We start from the raw sequence: 23095 nt of genomic DNA on the forward strand, positions 1-23095 counted from the left end.
GAACGTCAGCTTTCTTGCTCCTCTGATGCTGCTTGGCCTGCTGTGTTCATCCAGCTCTACACTTTGTTATCACTGAATACTTCTTGCTGCTTTTAGTGTTTAACATGCAGAGTAGCCTCATCAATTTGGTAGTCATTCTAAGGTATGCCTGGTACATGTTACACCCATGGGACACCTTCTTTAATCCACCAAATCAATTGAGGCAGCAACAGGATTTTGCCAAGGACAAGATAGCAGACTGTGGTACAGCTGCTCATGCCCCAAAGCTCCTCAATTTTGCATGACAGGTCCAATTTAGCATTGTGGTGGTGTCTTGGTACACAATGGTACCACATCCACCCCCACAGAAACAACATAATTTGTGTAATCTTTTAAATAAATTGCCTATTCTACAAACCATTTTGCTGCCTCTTAAAAATAATTATTAACTTATCCACTTTGGATTTTGTCATAGATGTATCAGCTCTAGAACCTGTTATTTTCCTGATGTGAAGAACTGTGAGATCTCATTAGTTGAATTAATTTTAATTTTTTTTAACAGACTCCCTAAGAATAGCTTTCCTGATAGCATGGTTGAGATCACATCAATTCTAACAGAAAGCTGTAGTATATGGCATAGTTCTGCTTCCCTTGTTTCCATCCCCCACCATCCTATTTATTCTTCCTAATCCTGGCTGACACTGAGCAAAATCCTTTTTTCTCAAGAAGAAATCATTCACTGAGATAGATTTCAAATGTGTAAACTCCAGTGAGGGAGATTAAAATGGAGAATAGAGAATAAATAGTTAATATGAGACACATGTGGATTACTTAAAGTGTGCTTTTATAGGGTTTACAAGGTTCATACCTCTCTACACCCTCATTTTGTCCTATTAAGGGCATAAAATCTGCCAGGCTAGCAGACACTCTTTGGAGTATTTGGATATCCAAAGGCACAGGGTCTCAGCCCAATTAAAATTACATTCTCAAGCTTCACTTTGAAATACAATATGTAGGGCGAAAGTCATTCCTTTTTGTAGTGATACTGACTTCTGATAGCTCCCCAGGTAAAGATATCATGAAAAGCTTTTGCCGTGGCACATGTTTGTGTTGTGTTGAAATGTTTTACAATGGATTTAACATTATCATGATACCTGTAACATTGATTTCATTATTCCATTTTTTGGTGGCACAGCTACCACAGTCACCTGTTTTTTCCTGGAGAGGTTGTGTTTATTTAGTCATTTTCTGCTGTGCTGACCTTCATTTTGATTTACAAATACTGGTAACAAAGAATTTTAGGAAATATCACTTAAGTTGATCCTTCTGGATTTTAAAGAGAAAATGGAGTTAGTTCGAAAATTGATATATGTTTTGGCTGTTCATAAATGAAGCTGACCAGATAATTAGCATGTAACTGTCACGAGTAAATTGTGGTCATGTTTGCTTCCAGAGATAATTGTATTTCATGTTGGGTGTGACACTTTCAGTTAGAATGCTTTTAATAAAAATACGAGTAGTTCTTTCATTTATAATGCACCTTTTCATTTTTGAAATGCCTTAAAACACTTAATGCAATTGATTCCTTTCCTTTAAACTGTAGTCATACATCATTTTATTTTTGGCCTATAATAAAACAAAGTACTTGCACATCATAGTAAACCAAGAAAAAAATCTGTTTGTTTATGATGTCATTGTTGTTGGCAGTGAATGCAAAATATGTATTGTATTGCTCTTTCCCTGCTTAAGTTATTTTTATTAAACATAATAGAAAGTATAGAGGGGGATGATGTCAATCAATAGCTAAATGAGTGACTCAAGTTAAAATTTAGGTTCTGGTGAAGAATTATGTCCAAAGCATTAACCTCTGTATTTCAGACAGTGGTTAAAGAATATGGTAATACCTACATTTTTTAATATTATTTCAAATTTCCAGAGTTTGTGGTTTATTTTGTCTTGGGTTTTATGTAGATGTTTATAATTTTGTCAAGTGTTTTTACAGCTGTTATGTGACAAAATGTACATTTATGAGGCTAACCATGCTCCGCATCGAAGTTATCCAGCCATTCACTTATTTAAATTCACTGCTGGTCATAAATATGTGAGCTATTGTAGTCAAATCTACATTGCGTGATATTCTTTGATAAAATAATGTTAAATATTAATGTTACCAGTAGACTAATCAAAACTCATTCATGGCTACATTATCTGGGACATGGTAGTCCAGCACATGCACTGACATGATATGCTTTATGCTTAATGGTAGACAGTGGAAACTTAATGGTGTTTCAGTGACACACAACCTTGCATTCCTGTTGTTCATTAATTTAATTAGAGATATTTATGAGCAAGATTCTCCTCTTGTGGGTGATGCAAAATTGTGCAGTTTGACTGATTATTGCTTAGATGAAACTCTGGAGGGAGTTTGGGAGTCAACATGGCATATAACTGGCTAATGATATTCAATGAAAACACACGTAAGGTGGTGCTAAGAAGATAAAATAGTGTTGCACACAGGAAATTTGATGACAATGGGTTACACCTTTCAAGGAGATACAAAAAGTAGGGCATTTAAAACATGGCCAATAAATGCTGGCCAGCCAGCGACTCCCACATTCCACAAAAATGAATTTAAAAAAATTAAAATCTTAGGGGGCAAAGAAGGAAAACTATATGAAGGGACAAAGGAAAATTTGGTAGAAACTTTGGACGCCTATCTAGTTTTCTGGCATACTTTCCAAATCCAATCCTACCTAGAAGGACAAGGAGCCTTGCATAGGAATACAAGTTCCCTTCCAAGCCACAAACCATTCTGACTTGGAACTGCATCAACCCTCCTTCTCTGTCACCGGATCAAAATTCTGGAATTCCCTCATAACTGCACTGTGCATACACCTAAACCACGTGGACTGCAATGGCTCAAGAAGGGAACTCATTACCACCTTCTGAACTTTATTAGGCACGGGCAATAAATGTTGACCTAGCCATCCATACCCACATCCCATAAACAATCTGCCCTAAACAAGCTATTTAAATATGTTAAAATCAGAGTTCTGAAATTCCTTGTAAAGAGAAATCTTACATTTATGTAGCACCTTGCATGGTCTCAGAACACCTGGAAGCAATTTACAGCCAAAAGGTACAGTTGAGAGGCAGTTCCTGTCGTAGGGAAATGCTAAAACTCGGGTATGGGTACATTTTTTTACAGTTCTGTAAAGAGCCAGAACCGATGTATTCTTGGAGCAGTTTGCTAGTGCTTTGGAGGTTGTTTTAGACTAATTTAGCAGGGGAAGTTGGGAACCAGAATGTGACATTAAAAAGGAGAAATAAGGAATATCTAATTGAGGTTTACAGTGCATGTTTGTAAATTTTGTAAATTGCAATTGCACATAGGTGAATAGGAATATCCTGTGGTAATAATGCCAACTGGTTCAAAAAAAGGCAGATGAGGGTTCTGAAGCCTCACTTGGACTAGTCCACAACAGTTGGACTAGCTTGGCAGTATTCCAGGAGGTGGCCTCATTGTACGTTGCAGCAGCGTGGATCTGAGTAAAATCTAGGTGGTTAAGGGATTCCTCTCCATAGGGATAGACAGGAAACTGCTTTGCTGAATTATGTTTAGCTGTGACTGTGACTCCATGGAGTCTCCTGTTGTCATATAATAAGGCCTGATGGTGTTTAGAAGCTGGCAAATTTCCAAAGCTGGAAAGCTGTGGCCTCAGCTCAGTGGCAAAATTGAAATGGGACCTGCATTTGTCAGTGAATTGTTTGCTCCAACTGTGGCCTTTGGCAGGCACCAATTTTACACTTGTTTCTAACCCACGTTGAAAATCACCCTATACACTGTAAAGCAATTGGTAAAAATTTGATGATTAAAAAGTGGTGTGCTGTTTTATGAATATTGTCTTTAACTGAATCTTGTAAATTGCTAAGAAGGTGAGTTGTCACAGGTTAGTTCTGTTATTTTTCATTTTCTAAGATCCATACTTGGCTATATCGTTTTCTGAGAATAAAATCGCTTTAGGATTTTTTAACTTCATTTAACAAGGACTTGAAAATCAGGATTTGTTACCCTGCTGATTTTGTTGTAACTGTTGCAAATTATTTGCAATGTCTATCTAACTGCATATTCAGCAAAAGTGATAAAGATCTTGAACCTATCTTGCGATGTGCTGGCTCTGTAGATGCTGAAGAACACTTGAGGTTTGTACAATTTAATTTTAGAAAGTTCTGATGAGTTCAAGGGCATTTATTCACTTTGATTTCACCTTTTTAGATCTCAGTCATTCAGACCAACAAAATGGGATATCAGATGTGGATACCTGGTATTTTTTTTTTACAACTTTGAATATCCAGAGCAATGAACATAATTTTTCTAGCCTTTTGATGATCAGCTAAGATGTGGGAAGGCTGGCAAAATCACAAACTTGAAAGGTGTTAGGTGGCGTGCCCAATCTATTCATACCACTACTCTGTTTAGCTACTAGTAGGAAGTCAAGACTGCCTACTTGGATCCCAGTTGAGCCACTTCAGTTATCAATTAAGAGCCTCTTCGCACCTCAATGAGCATGTTGCCCACACTTGGAAGGCTGTCTGGAGTGACAGCCCAGTAAAACACAGATGGGGTGGCATGATGACTCAATAGTTAGCACTGATGCCTCACAGTGCCAGGACCCTAGAAGGGTCTAGGCCCAAAATGTCAGCCTTCCTGCTCCTCTGATGCTGCTTGGCCTGCTGTGTTCATCCAGCTCTGCACCTTGTTATATCAGATTCTCCAGCATCTGCAGTTCCTGCTTTCAAAGAGAGAAAACATATTGCTTAACTAAAAGAAACCGCTCCCTTCTATGTTAAAAGTGAATTGAACGGCTTTTATAGTGGCTTAGGCATTGCACTAGAGTCCTTTTCACCTAAAATCAGTTGAGGGTGCTTATGATCCATTAATGAAAGCCATTTTTACACCTTTTGATTTCAATCATGAGCAGCTAGCTAAAAACCTGCTGTGGTTGGGCAGCTCATATGTTAAATATTTGATGATGTTTCCTTGTTGCCCTGAAGCAAGAAATATCAGTAGGAGGTAGCTCCTTGTGACATTGCCAACTGACTTTTATTTAAGTGAATGCTTTAAACTAGTGCCTCTAATATTTCTGCTGTGCTCATGCATGGGGCTGAATCTCATACACATGTTTATATTGTTTGATACCTATAAATCTCACCAAAAACCTGGTAAAGTGCACTTTCTTTTTGTGAATGTTCGATTTCAAAGCTGTAAATGATTTAAATTCTTGAGCGCTTAGTTTCTGAGCTTCAAATCCCCTCTTGCCCAATGGAATGCACATGCTTTTTAAGGCTGCACAGGCAGCAAGGGGTTAAAAAAAATGCAAGATTTAATCATGTTCCATTGTATTGTTCAGTGTCAACATATGTAGGACATACTGCCATCTCACAGGAAAAGAATCCAGTTCAAGCACCATTGCTGTGAGTGGACAATTAACTTTGGTCATTTTTATACAGTTTCGAGACAAGCCTTTAGTTCTTTCTGTTTGTTACCACATAGAAAGCATTGAAATAACTTGATATTTTTTTTAATTCTGTCAGTTGGATGACAAATAGTAGATTGATAGGACGAGAGTACAAAATAAAGTTAGAAGTAAAATAAAAGCAGGAAAACATTGCACAGTGGGTTATGATTTTGGAATTCACAGCCAGAGTAAATTACTGAAGCAGAGACCCTGGCTAGAATTTCCCTGGCCTTAAGGTAATAGCCTGGGAGAAAGGAGAACTGGCAAATTGACACAGAAAGGCTATAAGACTATAAGGCTATAAGACTATGAGTCTACTCTGCCATTCAATTAGGGCAGATATGTTTTTCAACTCCATGCTCCTGCCTTTTTCCTGTAATGTTTGATCCACTTACTAATCAAGAACCTATCTCTATCTCTGTCTTAAATACACCACTTGACTTGGCTTCCACAGCTTTCAGTAGCAATTAGTTTCACACATTCACCACCCTCTGGCTGAAGAAATTCCTCCTCATCTCAGCTCTAAAGAGTCATCCCTTCACTTTTTTTTTCCCAACATCTTGCCACCATCATGCCATTTCACCGATAGCAGGAAATTTGGCAGATCGGCTGGCAACTGAAAACCCAATTGAGTCACTCAAGTGGCCAACTAAAAGCCTCTTCCACTCTCTGCACTCATTCTTTCCTGCAGTAGGGGCATGGACCGCACCACGAGGAGAATCTGACAGGTAAACCCTGGTGATCTCCAAGCAGGCCCAAGAGATTGGGATGTGGGGGAGCCTTTTGGATATTCCAGGGCACTGCACTGAGGAACTCCTGCAAAGATGTCCTGGAGCTGAGATGACTGACTTCCAACAGTCACAACTGCCGTCCTCTGGGAAGGCAGTCCATTGGGCAAGAGGGGATTTGAAGCTCAAAAACTAAGCGCTCAAGAATTTAAATCATTTACAGCTTTGAAATCGAACATTCACAAAAAGAAAGTGCAGTTTACCAGGTTTTTGGTGAGATTTATAGATATGACTGCAGCCAGCAAGAGTTTGCCCCCTGATTTCCACTGATTCCAGTTTTGCTAGGGCTCTTTGATGCCACAGTCAATCAAATGCCACCCTGATGTCAAGAACAGTCATCCTCATCTGAGGAAGGGTCACCGGACCCGAAATGTTAACTCTGTTTTCTCCTCCACAGATGCTGCCAGACCTGCTGAGCTTTTCCAGCAACTTTGTTTTTGTTCCTGATTTACAGCATCCGGAGTTCTTTTGGTTTTCATTCTCATCTCACCTCTGGAATTCAGCTCTTTTGTCCATGTATAAACCAAGACTGTAATGAGGTCAAGAGCTGAGTGGTTCTGGTGGAACTCAAACTGGGCATCATTGAGCAAGTTATTGCTGAGCAGGTGCTCCTTGGTGGCACTGTTGACAAGACCTTCATCAATTTACTGATGATCAAGAGTGGATTAATGAGGTGGTAATTGGCCGTGTTGGATTTTCCCTGCTTTTTGTGTACAAGACGTACCTGGACAATTTTCCATATTACCGAGTAGATGCCAGAGTTGTAACAGTAGTGGAACAGCTTGGCTAGGGGAGCGGCAAGTTCTGGAGTACAAGTCTTCAGTACTATTGCCGGAATGTTGTCAGGCCCCACGGTTTTTACAGTATCCAGTCATTTCTTGTTATCACATGGAGTGAATTGAATTGGCTGAAGACTGGCATCTGTGTTGCTGAGGATGACCAGAGGAGCTGAGATGGATCATCCACTCAGCACTTCTGGCTGAAGATTGCTGCAAATACAGAGCTTAGATCTGATCCAACGGTTATGGGATCACATTGCTCTGTCTATCACTTGCTGCTTATGCTGTTGGCACACAGTAATCTTATTTGAAAGCTTCACCAGATTGACACCTCATTTTTAGTTATGCCTGATGCTGGTCCTGACCTGTGCTCTGTACTCTCCATTGAATCCCTAGGTCTGATGGTAATGATTGAGTGAGTGATATGCCGGGCCATGAAGTTGCAGATTATGCTGGAGCATAATTCTGCTGCTGTTGATGGCCCACAGCGCCTTGTGAATGACCAGGTTTCACTTGCTAGATCTGTTTGAAGTCTGTCCCATTAAGCATGGTGGTAGTGCCTCACAACACCGCCAAGATTATTCTCAATGCGGAGGCGTGACTTCATCTCCATAAGAACTGTGCGGTGGTCACTCTTACTGATACTGTTTAAGATAGATACATCTGCAGCCGGCAGACTAGTAAGGATGAGGTCAAGTATGATTTTCCCTCTTGTTGGTTTCCTCACCACCTGCCACAGAACCAGTCTAGCAGTTGTGTCTAGCAGGCCTTTAGGACCTGACCAGCTTGATCAGTCGTGCTGCTACTCAGCCACTGTTGGTGGTGGACCTTGAAATCCCCCACACCGAGTACATTTTGCAACTTGCTGCCCTCAGTGCTTTCTCCTAGCATTGTTCAACATGAAGTTGTGATTCATCACCTGAGGGAGAACGTTATGTGGTAATCAGCAGGAGGTTTCCTTGCCCATATTTAACCTGAAGCCATGAGACTTCATGGGATCTGGTGTCAATATTAAGGACACCCAAAGCAACTTCATACTTTACACACTTCGCTGCCTAGCTTGACTTTTTCAACAATTGAATGGTGCAGGAGGCTCAAAAGGCCAAATCACTTGCACATTTTGAGCAAAGAAATAAATCGTAATATGACAAATATGAATCTAGATCTGAAATAAAAACAGAGTACTGGAGAAACTCAGCAGGTCTGACTGCATATGTCGGGAGAGAAACAGAGTTAACGTTTTGAATCCCATGTGACTTCATCTGAGCCAGTTCAGTGTCATTTAACCCTAGTCTCACGTTGTATGGTTAGTGCTGAATATCCTCAGAGCAACTTAGGAGTGGATAATAAGTGCTGTTTTGCTGTTCCAAGAACAACTTTCTTTTAAATCTGCAGTATGTATGAGAGGGACAGGAACGTTAAATGCTAATTTGATCTAATGTTAATCTTAATAAAGGTAGTATCTGTGATGGGTTATATTTATCCCTTTTACTCTTCTCTCTTCTGTATCCCAACGTCCTCAATCCATAAGCTATCTGAAAAATGCTTTCTAACTGTTAATTTTTAAAATTACAAAAATGATTTAAAATTGCAAATGTACTTTCCGTGTGTTTGCATTGGATCTATGCGACGGTTAATGATAATGACTGTTGTAATGACTTATTCTGCAAAACTATCGTGGGAATGATGTCTTTGTTGTAAATTGCCACCTGTGATGAACAGTCAATCTTACATGACACAGTGTAAGCAGATGGCGAACATCTTTGTTTACCAACATTGAACCTTCAATGTATTGTAGCTTCAACATAGAACAGATTTGAATCTTCTCTTTCCCAAAAGAATCTTATATCTGCAAGTGTTGTTAGTGTCATGAATGGGAAATGAATATAAAACTGACCTGGACAGATGGCATGAGATTCAGTCCTGGCCTGTTGTTGTGGGAAGTGTCATGAATAGGCTCTTATTTATATCTAATGCACAAAAACTGTTTCCCCTCAATCCTGATGGACGTATTCCAATGTTGAGAGATGAAGCTGTGACCTGTACTCATCGTTGAAACGCAGATAGAAGAAAAGTCATTATGCAATGTAACCATCTCTTTTAATGGCATGACAGGCATTTTGTTGAGAACTGGAAGCAGTGGAAAGGGTTTTCCTGGTGGTGGGCATGTTCTTGAACAGAGTTAGAGGTTTTTGCTGTATTTTACCTGAACATGCAAAATGCTAATACTGGATGCAAAGTCATTAAATATTCCCAGTATTAACACCAGTAAGCTCAAATACTTACTTGAACAAAAGATGGAGAGAAGGTGATGAAGGGGACATGATAGTAATGAAGTAACCTTGGAAGTATTTTGAAAAATGGAAGGTAATGCTTTTACGTTATAACAAGACAATGTTTGTGTTACTGAAACGCTTACTTCATTTTTGATTAATAGTTACCAGTTGTAAATTTGTCTTTAAACATTTACCAAGATTCAATATATTTGCAATGAAAGAAGATGGAACTATTTCCCCATGTGACTGATGAATTCAATTTTTTATTCCTTCCATTTTTTTTCCTACCTTAGTAGTCTTAATATACCAACAAATGCTGAATGACAACAATTATTTTTCATGCTGACATCCAAATTGGAGCACTATACTTTTTAAAAGTTTGTTTATGAAATGTCAGCATCTGTGGCAAGGCCAGTACTTATTGCCCATCCTGATTACCCTTGGGAAGATGGTGATGCGCACCACCTTGAAACACTACATCATGTCATGTTGGTAACCCACAGTGCTCTGAGGGTAGACAATCCAGGATTTTGACCCAGCGACAGTGAAAGAAACAGTGATATAGTTCCAAATCAATATGGTGTATGGCTTGGTGGGGAGCTTACAGGCAGTTGTGTTCTCCTGCATCTGCCACCTTGTCCTTCAATGTGGCAGAGTTTGCAGAGACTTCAATTATGTGAATAAAATGACTTATGTGGATAAACAGCTGGGGCTGTTCTCTGTAGAGAAGAGAAGGTTGAGAAGAAATTTGATGAGGAATGTGGACAGAGTAAATAAAAAATGAACTGGTTCTGTTAGTAGGAGGTTTGAGAGGATACTGATTTAAGGTGACTTCCAGCAGAACCAGAGATAATATGAAGAAAGAAACGTCTTGCGCAGAATGTGGTTAGCGTCCGTGGTGCACTATCTGAGAGTGCATTGGAGACAAACTCAGTCATGACTTTTTAAAATTTGGATAATTATATAAAGAGAGAAAATTTGCAGCATTACAGATTGAAGACATAGGAGTGGTACTGACTGACCAGCTCTTACTGGGAGCCGACAGGGTTATGATAAGGCAAATGCCCCTCTTCTGTGCTGAAACCAATATACAACTCAGTGATTGAAAACCCAACTATTGCATTATTTAAGCACAAATTCACAGAACTGTAGTTTCTGCTGACATTATGCGGCAACTGGGACCTCTTCCTAGGAAGACTTAACTGTGACCACTGGAGGCAAAGTGAGTAAAGATGAGGCAAGTGAACACAAAACAAAGGGACGCCTAAATGTGAAGGAGAGAAGAAGGTAAATAACAATGAAGAGAAATGACGCTGATTACAGCAAAGAGAGAGAGCATTGGAAATGGATATGTATGAAACAGAAAGAAACGAGCAAAGATAGAAGAACAAACACAGTGCCAGCATTAACTAAAGTGAGTTAATATAACGTAAACTAATATTGATGGAAGGCAGTGTCAGCTTAAACTCAGCACAATATTTAATCGAACAGATTGGGCAGGGTGGAGTGTGATATAGTATCACCTTAAATTAGGTGGATGTGGCCTTGAATGGGGATTAGAGGAAAGTTACCAATTTTAACTGGATTGGAAGAGGTATGAAATGACAAATTCAATCTAAAGTAGAGTAAGAAAAGTGCCTGTACTCCTGTTCAAGGCACTTGAAAGTGAGTGAGAAAAATTTTCAACTTGAATTGCAGAGAGAATAGTTCTGTTAATAACTATGGAGTTTGGATTAGGACAGTGTATTCTGTCAATGAGTGGATCCTGTATGGGTAATAGAAGTGATAGATTTTTAACTATCACGCAAAGAAGAATAAAAATATGTTTAACTCAAAAAGAAGTATGCACCAGGGACTCGCATTTGATTCCATCCTTGGGCAACTGCCTATGTAGAGTTGCACATTCTCCCTGTGTCTGCGTGAGTTTCCTCCCAGAGCCCAAAGATGTGCAGGTTGGGTGGATTGGCCATGCTAAATTGCCCATAATGTTTTTTTTTATTTGTTAATTTGTGTCTAGATGGATTAGCCATGGGAAATGCAGGGTTATGGGGCATGGATGCATCTGGGTGGGATGCTCTTTGGAAAGTCAGTGTAGAGTCGATGGACTGAATGGCCTGCTTCCACATTGTAGGGATTCTATGATTCTCCTTCTCTAAACAATTTTCATGAAAGTTTCAACATTTCTCATGTACGTGCTTCAGGACACTTCTAGAACCGAGATTTTGTTTTGCCAGATTGTAGATTTACAACTTTTCAATTGTGATATTCTGTCATTTGAAAACCTTTTTTCAACCTCCTCATTTTCCCCCTCCACATCCATTGCACCAGTTCACATGTATATTATGGAGCCAGGTTTTGCTGTGCTTCTGGCTGATTCCACCTCCTCTAATTGGCTGCTTTAAAGCACGACCGTAAGAGTATCAGTCATCAGCTAATGAAGACATGTCAGATTCTCTTATCCCTCTTCACTTGCTTGTCCTGTGTGTGGAAAATTATGTTATTTGGTGGTAAGTGTCAGGTTTTGGGGTGGGATTGGGGCTAGTGAATTGAGATGGACAGAAAATTGATTAGCAAATGAAACAAAGAGTAGGAATAAATTGGTCTTTTTTCTGAATGGCACACAGTGTCTAGTGGGGTGCCATAGGGATCGGTACTGGGGCCCCAGTTTTCACAATCTACGTTAATAATTTAGATGTGGAAACTGAATATAATACCTCAAAATTTGCAGATGACAAAGCTGGGTGGAAGGGTGAGCTACAAAGAGAGTGTAGAGATATTGTAGTGTGATTTAAACAGACTGAGTGAGTGGACATATGCATGGCAGTATAATGTGGATAAATGTGAGTACTTTGGTAGCAAAAATAGGAATTCAGATTATTAATTGAAATATTGTTAAATTGAGAGAGAGGACTGTTCGATGAGACCCGGGTATCTGCGTACACCAGTCGCTGAAAGTAAGCGTGCAAGTACAGCAGGAAGTAAAGAAGGCACACTGTATGGGAGCCTTCACAGTGAGAGGATTTGAGTACAGTAACAAGGATGACTCACTGCAGTTATACAGGACATTGGTGAGGCCATACCTGTAATATTGTGTATCATTTTGGTCTCCTTTCCTGAGGAAGGATGCTTTTGTTACGGAGGGGGTACAGCGAAGATTTACCTAATTGATTCCTGGGATGGCAGGACTGATGTCGGAGGAGAGATTGAATGAGTTAGGATTGTATTCCCTGGAATTCAGAAGAACAAGGAGGGATTTCACAGAAACCCTATAAATTCTAACAGGAGTACACACGTTGGATGCATGAAGGATGTTCCCAGTCGTGGGAGAGTCCAGAATTAGGGATTTGGTTTAAGAATAAAGCCTTTTAGAACTGAGATGTGGAGAAATTTCTATACCCAGAGAGTGGTGAGCCTGTGGGAATTATTACCATCGAAAATGATTGAGGCCAAAACATAGTGTGTTTTCAAGGAGGTAGGTATTGCTCTTGTGACTGAAGAATCAAGGGATATTGGGGAGGGGAGTCACGATAATGGCGTGAGTGTGTGATGGCAGGATTAGGGTATTGAGCATGATGATCAGCCATGATCACATTGAATGGTGGAACAGGCTTGAGGGGTCAAATGACCTACTCCTGTTCGTATCTTCTTTGTTTCTGTTATTGAAGAGGTGAAAGTCACTTTCTTCAGAGCTGCAAAAGAAGATAATGTGACTGACTCATTGCTAGGTTACTGGCCAGAGAAATTTACTGCTTTGCATAATGTCTGATTCAGAATGATATGATTATGGCCTTTATAAAGAATCAGAGGCCAAATACCACTATCGTGCTGAGGCATCAAAAAGCAACAGTATGAAAATGAACTGAAGGAATGAGGCTGGGGACAGCACAATCCATTGGGAATCTGTCTTCGTGAGTCCACATCTACTTTCCAGCAATAAGTGAACAGGTCAGGGAGCGTGATTGGCTGATACTGCCTATTATCCTGAGGCTAAGCACAAAAGACAAGCTTATCAAATTTGGGGGGAGGGTGCATCAGTGACCAGCCTGGCATGTGGAGATCAGCTAGTAGCCTCTACTGCGACAGTGTGGTACCATCCCAGCCATTGTAGAATCCAAGCTGACCACGGCCATCTTTGCTGGCCATCTTGAGTTCTACAACATACACTCTGTATCTGGTAGTGATGATTGCATGTGCTCTGCGACTTTAGTTTTCATATAATCAATTTAAATACATAAAAACTGGATGGAGAGAGGTCATTTCTTTCTTGTTGGAAATTGTATCAGTTCTATAACAACTGTATCCTTGTCTTCATTTCTATGTTGCCATGTTATGCTGGAAAAGTAACGGACTTTTTAGTGCATGTTTAATTTTTACTGTTGTCCAAAAGAGTATAACGAAAATGATAAAATGTTGTTAGACTGTGAAACATTTCCAGTAATCTGGTACAGTGGGCTAGATTTTCATTTGCCAGTGGGGATGGGAATGGGTGCCAGCACAATTTGAGTTCCTGGAGGGTGGCACACTGGATCCCAGCAAAGAGCAGGAGAGTTGGAGATTTTCAAGGGACACAGTAAAATTAAAACATTCCATGACTCTCAAAATTAACCCCAATGGTTCTTAACCAGACTTCTTGAATAACTAGTCCCAGGTTTTGTGAATGATCGATACTAGCCACTAGGCTTGTAGCTTAAACAGAAGACTCAACAATTTATGAACAACATAGTGTCATTAGCAGCGCAAACCTAAACAACAAAGTAATCTAATTAATGTCTATGATTTAAACCTAGTCCTATTTAATTCTAAACCCCACTCTCTCACACAGATAAATAGCCACAGTCAGTGGATAAGTCAAAAGGGAAAACAAATGAGATATAACTGGCCAATTCACTTATGTAGACGCCACAATCCATAAAATATGATTACATCATGCTTGGTTTCAGACAACAGCAATGCATGCAGATAATGTCCAGTAGGCTCCAAGGAATATACATTTAATTCTATAAGAGATTCTATTCTCTGAACTTGCAATTAGTTGATAATGAGAGGAAACCAGGGAGCAATCAAACCTCCGTCCAGTAGCTCTCACAGGCACAATTTTTCTGACTTAAAACACAATTCAAAAATCAATTCAAACTCTGGCCTCTCTTTGTTGAACTGGTTGTCTTCCTGTGAGATTCCAATTAACTATCAACTTCTGCCATTTGGTTGAGCATAACGCCTCTCAGGAGTTGAAACAATTTGCAATTAATTTCCAGGCCTGGACTCATGGACAAATGAAAGCTTGTTTGTTCTGTCTTTTGTTTCAAATAAGCTGCTGCTCAAAGTCTAAAGGTCACCTTTGGATCTCAGCTCACAGTTCATAGCTCAAAACCAAATTTGATTTAATAATCAAATATCAGCAGTACTTGGCATTTGTGACTACTCTATATATCTTTATCTTCTTTCACAAGCTGCATTCTCTCCTCAGCAAGATAGCAGTGACCTCCAATATGATTGTCACTGCCTTTGCCTCTGGTGCTGGGTGTGCACTCAGTACCTTTAGTTGCACACCAAAGTCAGCTACTGCCCATTCAGTCCATTTGCATTTAAAAATAGAATTGTGGAATAGTGCAGTTAAGGTGTAAGGTCACCTGGCTGTCAGATTCCCAAACCTGCTTTGAAAATGAGACCTGCAATAATCACTTATATGACTTTCTATTTATTTTAATTAATGCAGTACTTATTGTGTGAACTTTAATATGGTGGTGCATCTATATGACTATGATTTATGTTATGCTGTCAAATGATACTGGTACTTATAATTTTTCTAACAACGACCAAACTTTCCTAAAGGATATCATCTGATTGCTGTACCAGAAATTTACTGGTTTGGCTTGGAGATGTTTTTAAGCACAATAGATTCAGCAGAGAAAGCTGTCTGCAACTCCTAATCTCGCTTCTTTGCCAATAATACCTGCTAGGAGTGCACATACGTAAATTTCTGGCAAGGACTGAACTTGGCTGAGCTCCAATGCCACCAGTATAGATGTCCTTCCTCCTGTTTACTGCTGCAGGTCTCCAGCAGTTAATTTTATGGACGGATCTCTTTGCTGCGTTCCATTGTTTGTGACCTGGGCAACTAAAACTTAATGTGCTGCCAGTGAGACCTGTTTTGCTACTTTCCGCCTAAGTGTGCACACTCAGTCAAATTAAGCTCGTATACAGCCCAGTAAGAACTACTGATCAGAAACTTGCATCCTTTCCTGATGGCAATGTTGAGGACAATTGTAGTAATACTTAATTATCTGAGCAAAGTTAGCCATTTTGGTGTAGAGTGAAAATGGGGTCTCACCTCATGTAGGTGCCTCAGCACCATGTCAGACAACACACTCACTCAGTTAGCTGGTAGACAAGATCTGAAAGTTATAGGTTAATAAGATGTGAGTGGGCCAGTGGAGCTGATAGTTGGTTTTGAAAATTTATTGTAACACTACCATTGAAAAACACTGTTGTTGATCTTTCACAACATATTATTACCTTGGAGCAGCCTGGGCAGCTTTGGAACTCCTCTGGTGCTCATCAAGAAGTTTGTTTTTGACAGATGTCTCATACGGCTGGAACATTGTAATCAGACTCACATCTCCCAATAGTCCAGCTAACTGTCATTCATAATGCTCACATTATGCCACTGTTGAACAGTAATGGCTTATTATTCAAAATACTGAATAATATAGCTTTATTCTTCTCTGGTTTGCCAAAAACAAAGAGTTTGAGCTTGTAACTCTAACACGTGATCAAGTAAATTGAAGTAATATAGCTATAACCATAACTTTTTGGAGTTGGAATCATTCTTGGAGCATGATTTTTTAATATTTGCACTAAATTATATTTGAGCACTGAAATAAGAGTTTATAATTTAATCATTAAATAGGAAAATTGAAACGGCAACTTTAAAAATTACATAAACTAAATTGGTGTATATTACATGGACTATCATTTATTTGTCTATGTTTAGTTCTGATGTATATTAAATATTTTAAAAATGCAAATGAGAAAAACAGTACAAGACATTATGTTTAAAGTTGGGGAGGCAATGGCCAGTGGTATTATTGCTAGACATTAATCCAGAAACTCAGCTGATGTTCTGGGGACTGGCATTCGAATCCCACTGTGGCAGATGGTGGAATTTGAATTCAATAACAAAATCCTGGAATTAAGCATCTACTGATGACCATGAAATCATTGTCAATTGTCAGGAAAATCCATCTGGTTCACTACCATCCTTCTGAAAAGGAAATCTGGCATCCTCATCTGGTCTGTCTTACCTGTGACGACAGACCCATAGCAATGCGGTTGACTCTCATCTGCCCTCTGAAATAACCTAGCAAGCCACTCAGTTCAAGGACACTTAGGGACGGGCAATAAATGCTGGCCAGTCAGTGACGCCCCTGAGTGAATAAAAAGAAGTGAAAATGTTATAATTTTACTTGCAAGTCATTTGATATCCATTCACTGACCAACAGGATACTTTTCATGGAGTAAAAAAAATTACTGAATATTTCAAGAGGGTGATTTTCTGAATTTCCTGTAGCTGTAGTAGGAGGAGCTCAGGTCACCAATACTGAAGTTCCTTGCAGTATCTAAATAAGCTCTACTGCTTTTCCAGATCCATTGAAGAAAAGGTTTTTTTTCCAAAATGGTCAGTAATAAATCCCACAGGGATTTCATAAAATACTATTTTACCTAGAAAGTGATTAGATTGTAGGACTTGCTACCACAGGGGATGGTTGGGGCAACTAGTGTAGATGCATTTAGAGTAAAACTGGATAGACACACAAAAGAGAAAGGATTAGAAAGATATGTCAATGGGCTTAAATGTAGAAGTCTGGGAAGAGCATGGACTCCAGCATGGATCGCAAAAGAGAAAAGACCTAGATGAGAGCTGTTTACAGGCCTCCTAACTGCAGTCAGGACATGGGGAAGAAATAAATCACTAGGTAGAAAAAGGCATGTAAGAAAGGCACTATTACAATAATTATGGGGACTTTAGGTGGACTGGGAAAATTAGATTGGTAGTGGATCTCAAGAAAATGCATTTGTGAAATGTCTATGAGATGGTTTTTGGAGCAGCTTGTGATAGAGCCCACTAGGGATCAGGCAGTTCTGGATTTTGTTATGTGTAATGAGATAGACTTGATTAGGGAGCTGAAGGTGAAGGAAAACCTAGGGGCAGTGACCATAATGTAATAGAATTCACCCTGCAATTTGAGAGGGAGAAGATTGAATCAGATGCAACACTATTACAGTTAAGTGAAGGTAACTCCAAAGACATGAGGGACGAGCTGGCAAAGTTGATTGGAAAGGAGCCTAGCAGGAAAGATGGTGGAGCAACAATGACAGGGGTTTCTGGGCGTAATTCAGGAGGCACAGCAGAAATTCATTCCAAGGAAGGAGAGACATACAAAAGGGGAGTTGAGGCAACCATTGGTTGATAGGGGAAGTCAGGGCTAGCAAAAAAGCAAAAGAAGAGATACAATGTGGTGATAATTAGTGGGAAGTCTTTCAGAACCAGCAAAGCATAACTAAAAAAGCAGTAGGGGGGAGAAGATGAGAGTAAGATAGCTAGCAATATAAAAGAAGATTGCAAGAGTTTTTTTTAAATATCTAAAAGGTAAGAGAGAGGCAAGTGGACATTGGACCACTGGAAAATGAGGCAGGAGAAGTAGTAATCGGGAACAAAGAAATGGCGGAGGAACTGAATCAGTACTTTGCATCAGTTTTCGCAGTGGAAGACAGCAGTATACCAGAACTTCAAGAGAGTCAGGAAAGAGTGAATACCGTAGCCATCACTAAGGAGAAAGTGCTGGGGAAGTTGAAAGGTCTGAAGGTGGTTAAATTGCCCGGACCAGATGGACTACACCTCAGAGTTCTAAAGGAGATGGCTGAGGAGATTGTAGAGGCATTGGTGGTGATCTTTCTGGAATCACTGGAGTCAGGAAGGGTCCCAGAGGACTGGAAATTGGCTAACGTAACACCCATGTTTAAGAAAGGAAGGAGGCAAAAGACAGAAAACTATAGACTGGTTAGTCTGGCCTTGGTTAGAATCATAGAATTCCTACAGTATGGAGGCAGGCTATTCAGTCCATCAGATCCACATTGACCCTCCAAAGAGCATCTCACCCAGACTCTCCTCCCTACCCTATCCCTGTAACTCTACAATTTCCACCTAGCCTGCACACCCCTGAACACTATAGGCAATTTAGCATAGCCAATCAAACAACCAACGGTTGTTGGTAAGAATTTAGAGCCCATTATTAAGGATGAGATAGTGGAGTACTTGGAAGTGCATTGTAAAATCTGGATGAGGAACTGAGGGCATTGTTTGCTAAGTTTGCAGATGACGCAAAGGTAGCTGGAGGGTCAGGTAGTGTTGAGGTAGCGGGGAGGCTGCAGAAGAATTTGGACAGGCAAGGAGAGTGGGCGAGGAAGTGACAGATGGGGGAAAATATGAGGTTATGCACTTTGATAGAAAGAATAGAGGCAAAAACTATTTTCTAAACAGGGAAAGGCTTCAGAATCTGAAGCACAAAGTACTTGAGAGTCCTAGTTCAGATTCTCTTAAAGTTAACATCAGGTTCAGTTGGTGGTTAGGCTGTCAAATGCAGTGTTAACATTTGTTTCAAGATCGCTAGAATACAAGAGCAGAAATGTACTGCTGGGTTGTATAAGGATCTCGTATTGATAATATTGGGAGCAGTTTTGCACTCTGTATCTAAGGAAAGATGTGCTGGCATTGGAGGGGGTCCAGTGGAGGTTTACTAGAATGATCCAGAGGATGAAAGTCTTGTCATATGTGGAATGGTTGAGGACTCTCAGTCTGCACTCAGTGGAGTTTAGAGGATGATGGGCGATCTGATTGAAACTTAGAAAATAATGAGAGGCCTGGATATTTCCACTGGTAGGAGAGACTAGTAGCTGAGGGCACAGCCTCAGAATGAAGGGACGATCCTTTAGAACTGAGATGAGGAGGAATTTCTTTAGCCAGAGAGTATCTACAGAGGTAGTTTGTGGAATTCATTGCTGCAAAGGTTTGTGGAAGCCAAACCATTGAATGTATTTAAGACAGAGCTAGATAGTTTCTTTATTAGTAAGGAAATAAGGGTTACAGGAGAAGGCGGTTGGGAAATATATCAGCCATGATCGAATGGCAGAGCAGACTCGATTGGCCAAATGGCCTAGTTCTGTCCTGTATCATATATCATAGAATCCCTACAGTGTGGAAACAGGCCCTTCGGCCCAACAGGTCCACACTGACCCTCAGAGCATCCCACCCAGACCCATCCCCCTATAACCACCTAATCTACACATCCCTGAACACTACAGGCAATTTAGCATGGCCAATCCACTTAGCCTGCACATCTTTGGACCGTGGGAGGAAACTCACACAGACACGGGGAGAATGTGCAAACTCCACACATATTGTCACCCGAGAGTGGAATCGAACCTGTGTCCCGGGTGTTGTGAGGCAGCAGTGCTAACCACTGAACCACCGTGCTGCTTATAGTACATATTATACCAAGAAATGATCAAGAGCACCCTGACAGGACTAAGCTGTAATGCTGAAGCCCTCACCATAAACTTTCTGGGGTTACTATTCCCAAAATTTAACTCTCCCAGTCACGTTAGTACAATGACTATGAGAGAAGGTCAGAAACAGGGAGTCTTGCATCAACTAACTCACCTCCTCACTTCCCAAAGCCTGGGCACCGTTTACAAGGCAATCATCAGAAATGTGATACAATAATCCCCATTTACCTTGATGAGTATAACTAACTGCCAATACTACTCAAGAGGCTGGATACCATGCAGGCCAAAGCAACCTGCTTGATTAATACTCCTCCACATTAAACATTCACTCCAACACTAATACACTGTAGCAAGTTAAATACGCACCAGGAACTTGTCAAAATTTCTTCAACAACAACTTCCAGATCCACAACTTTCACGACATAGAATAATAAAGGCAGCATTTAATACAAGAACACACATATTAGGAGCCAACAGTAGGCTGTTCGACTTCTTCAGTTTTATTCCCCATTTCAATAAAAGATTGCCAAGGTTCACCAAATTGGTCGTGGGGACAGAATTGTATGATGAAAGGCTGAGTAAATTTACAGGAGAATTAGATAGGTATTTGATTGAGGAGCAGCTATTTTTGAATGGACAATAGAGTCTTTTTCAGACCTGTTCTTTCTCAAGTTTTTATCTTCGTGCCTAAAGATGTCTCCTTTCTAAGTCTAACAAATGCTGTTGGCTTGGCTGTTACACTGAAGAGGCCTGACATATAAGAATTCCAACATATAAAGTTTACCTTCCTTGTTCTCCTTGCATCAATGTTTTATCTCAATAAACCTGTCTGAAGTCTTCGGCACAATGTCAGAAACTAATGTGACTGAGTCCCATTCTAATTGACTGCTTACTAATTTATATCATTTGAAAGGGTACAGATTTTTGAGATCAATATGTTTTATGATCTGGTGAAGTGAAATCTTTTTTAATGAAATATCTATTTTCTTTCTTTGTTTTTTTTAAAATATGTCCCCCTGTCTCTTTATCTCTGTCAGGAAGTGAATATGATGAAGAAGAAGTAGACTATGAAGAATCAGACAGTGATGAGTCTTGGACCACAGAAAGTGCGATTAGTTCAGAAGCTATTCTGAGTTCTATGTGCATGAATGGAGGAGAAGAGAAACCTTTTGCCTGTCCTGTTCCTGGATGTAAAAAGAGATATAAGGTAAATTGGATGATAATAAATAGAGATAAATAGTCTGCTAAATGACCATTGATTTTCAGTAACTATCACATCACAAGCAAATGTTTTACGTTATATATTTTTAAGACCGTTAGAGGTCTGCTTAACCAGGTTAAATTACTATGACAATATTAAGGTTAAATTCCTTGCATTTTTAACCTAAATTTGCATTCAAAATATATTTTCATGATGCCTTTGGTTGTTTAAACAAATGGAAGTACATAATGTATTATAGGGAGTATTTCTCAATGTAAGGAATTAGACACACCACTTCAGGCATTGGATGTGCCCTCAATTTTCCAGAATACTTGCAGTTTGTTCTCAAAAGATTAACAATGAGTGCAGAGCTCATCAGAAACTTATGTGTAATTTTGTACCTACCTCTGTTACAAATTTATCATCTGCAGTAGATGTCCTCTTGGGTTCATGTCACCTCTGTCTCCCATATGCTACAGTTATATTCAAGAATTTTCCCTTACTGCCCAAAGTTGACTCTTACAAATAGCAATACCCAGGGAATATCTGAACATATCCCATTACTGAAGACTGCTCTTCTTTATAACAGCCTATCTTTGATCTTTCCTCTTTTCCTCCACTTTCAAATAGGGATCTTCTGTCAGTTCACTGGTTATGGAATGATATGTCAACATATCAGCCGTCTCTGCACCCATATAACCACCCCTGTAATCAACAGTAAACAAAATAAAATTCCTTTGTACCATGCTTAGTTTTAATTTTGGTCCAAATGTGCAGGGCTTCACATAACATCTGTCATTCATTGTTAGTCATTAAAACTTATCACGATGTTGCAAAGGATATTTATGCTTATGTTGACAAATTTTAACATTCTGTGACAAGTTTAATGGGTTTAAAAAAAAATCACAGGGAAGCAAAGGAAAAGGGCTATTTATGTGAAACTAATAGCAAAGCTGCTGAACACAACAATGTTTGCATATTCACAGTAAACCCATAAATCTAAACGTCATCTGAAACTGCAACACCATTAGCCATGGCAAGGCGCTATAAACTACTTGGAAATTATAGCCGCAAAGGAAATCTCCAGTATTTCCAATTTGTGCTGCCAGCAGGCAAGACTGGCTGTCTGCTACTTAGGCTGTCATCCAAAGATGTAAACCTTCAGGAAAGTTGAATGTAAACCATAGTGAAGCCCAATTTAGAGACATGAAGAATTCAGTTTCACCACTTTTTGGTAATTACTTTGTCTGCAGTCATTGAGTTAACTGCAGAACTGATGCAGCATCACAGATTCTAGCATCCCAAATGTTCTCTTCGACAGAGATCAGCTGAAAATCCATATGTGCATAAGGTAGCCAATCAGGAGACCCCTTGAGGAATTCATCCCCTTTAGTAATTTTAGTTTAATGAGTTTGTCTTTCTGGTAACTATACCAGACTGTTCACACAATCTCCACGGTCTATTTGATTTTGAATTTCCAATATTAAATCTGGAGTTGCGCAATTCCTAGTTAATGTTTCAGGTCTGGTGACTCATTGGGAAAGGTCACCGGACCCGAAACGTTAACTCTGATTTTTCTTCACAGATGCTGCCAGACCTGGTAAGCTTATCCAGCAATTTCTGTTTTGTTGCTGATTTACAACATCCGCAGTTCTTTCAGGTTTTATTTTGTCTAATTCCTAATTTTCGACCTCTGCCCCAGCTTCAGCCTATCGGCCACTGAAACTGTTATCGATGCCTTTGTTAATTCCAAACTGAACGATTTTCACATTCCTCTGGCAGGCCCCATATGTAAACTTCAATTTATTCAAAACTCTGCAACAGAACTCTATTGTATTCTACACAATTTCCAGTTGCCCATCTCCCCATGTCCTTACTAATTTAACATTAGTTCAAGTGCCTCAACTTTAAAATTCTCATCTTCATCTTAAAGTCTCTTCATTGCCTTATCTCTCCATCTCTGCAATCTCCTTCAGCACTGCAATCC

General features: G+C 39.7%; 1 protein-coding gene across 1 annotated transcript in view; it reads left to right on the plus strand.

Moving 5' to 3' along the window:
• LOC109938043 (juxtaposed with another zinc finger protein 1-like) overlaps positions 1-23095 on the plus strand; it is a 208425-nt gene that overhangs the window by 179155 nt on the left and 6175 nt on the right. Inside the window, exon 4 of the mRNA XM_048611910.1 lies at positions 20945-21114. Within this exon, the coding sequence (XP_048467867.1) occupies positions 20945-21114 (170 nt within the window). The remainder of the gene's footprint in view (positions 1-20944; positions 21115-23095) is intronic.

Source organism: Rhincodon typus, chromosome 2, assembly GCF_021869965.1.
Source record: "Rhincodon typus isolate 14 chromosome 2, sRhiTyp1.1, whole genome shotgun sequence".
In the NCBI taxonomy this organism is placed as follows: Eukaryota; Metazoa; Chordata; class Chondrichthyes; order Orectolobiformes; family Rhincodontidae; genus Rhincodon; species Rhincodon typus.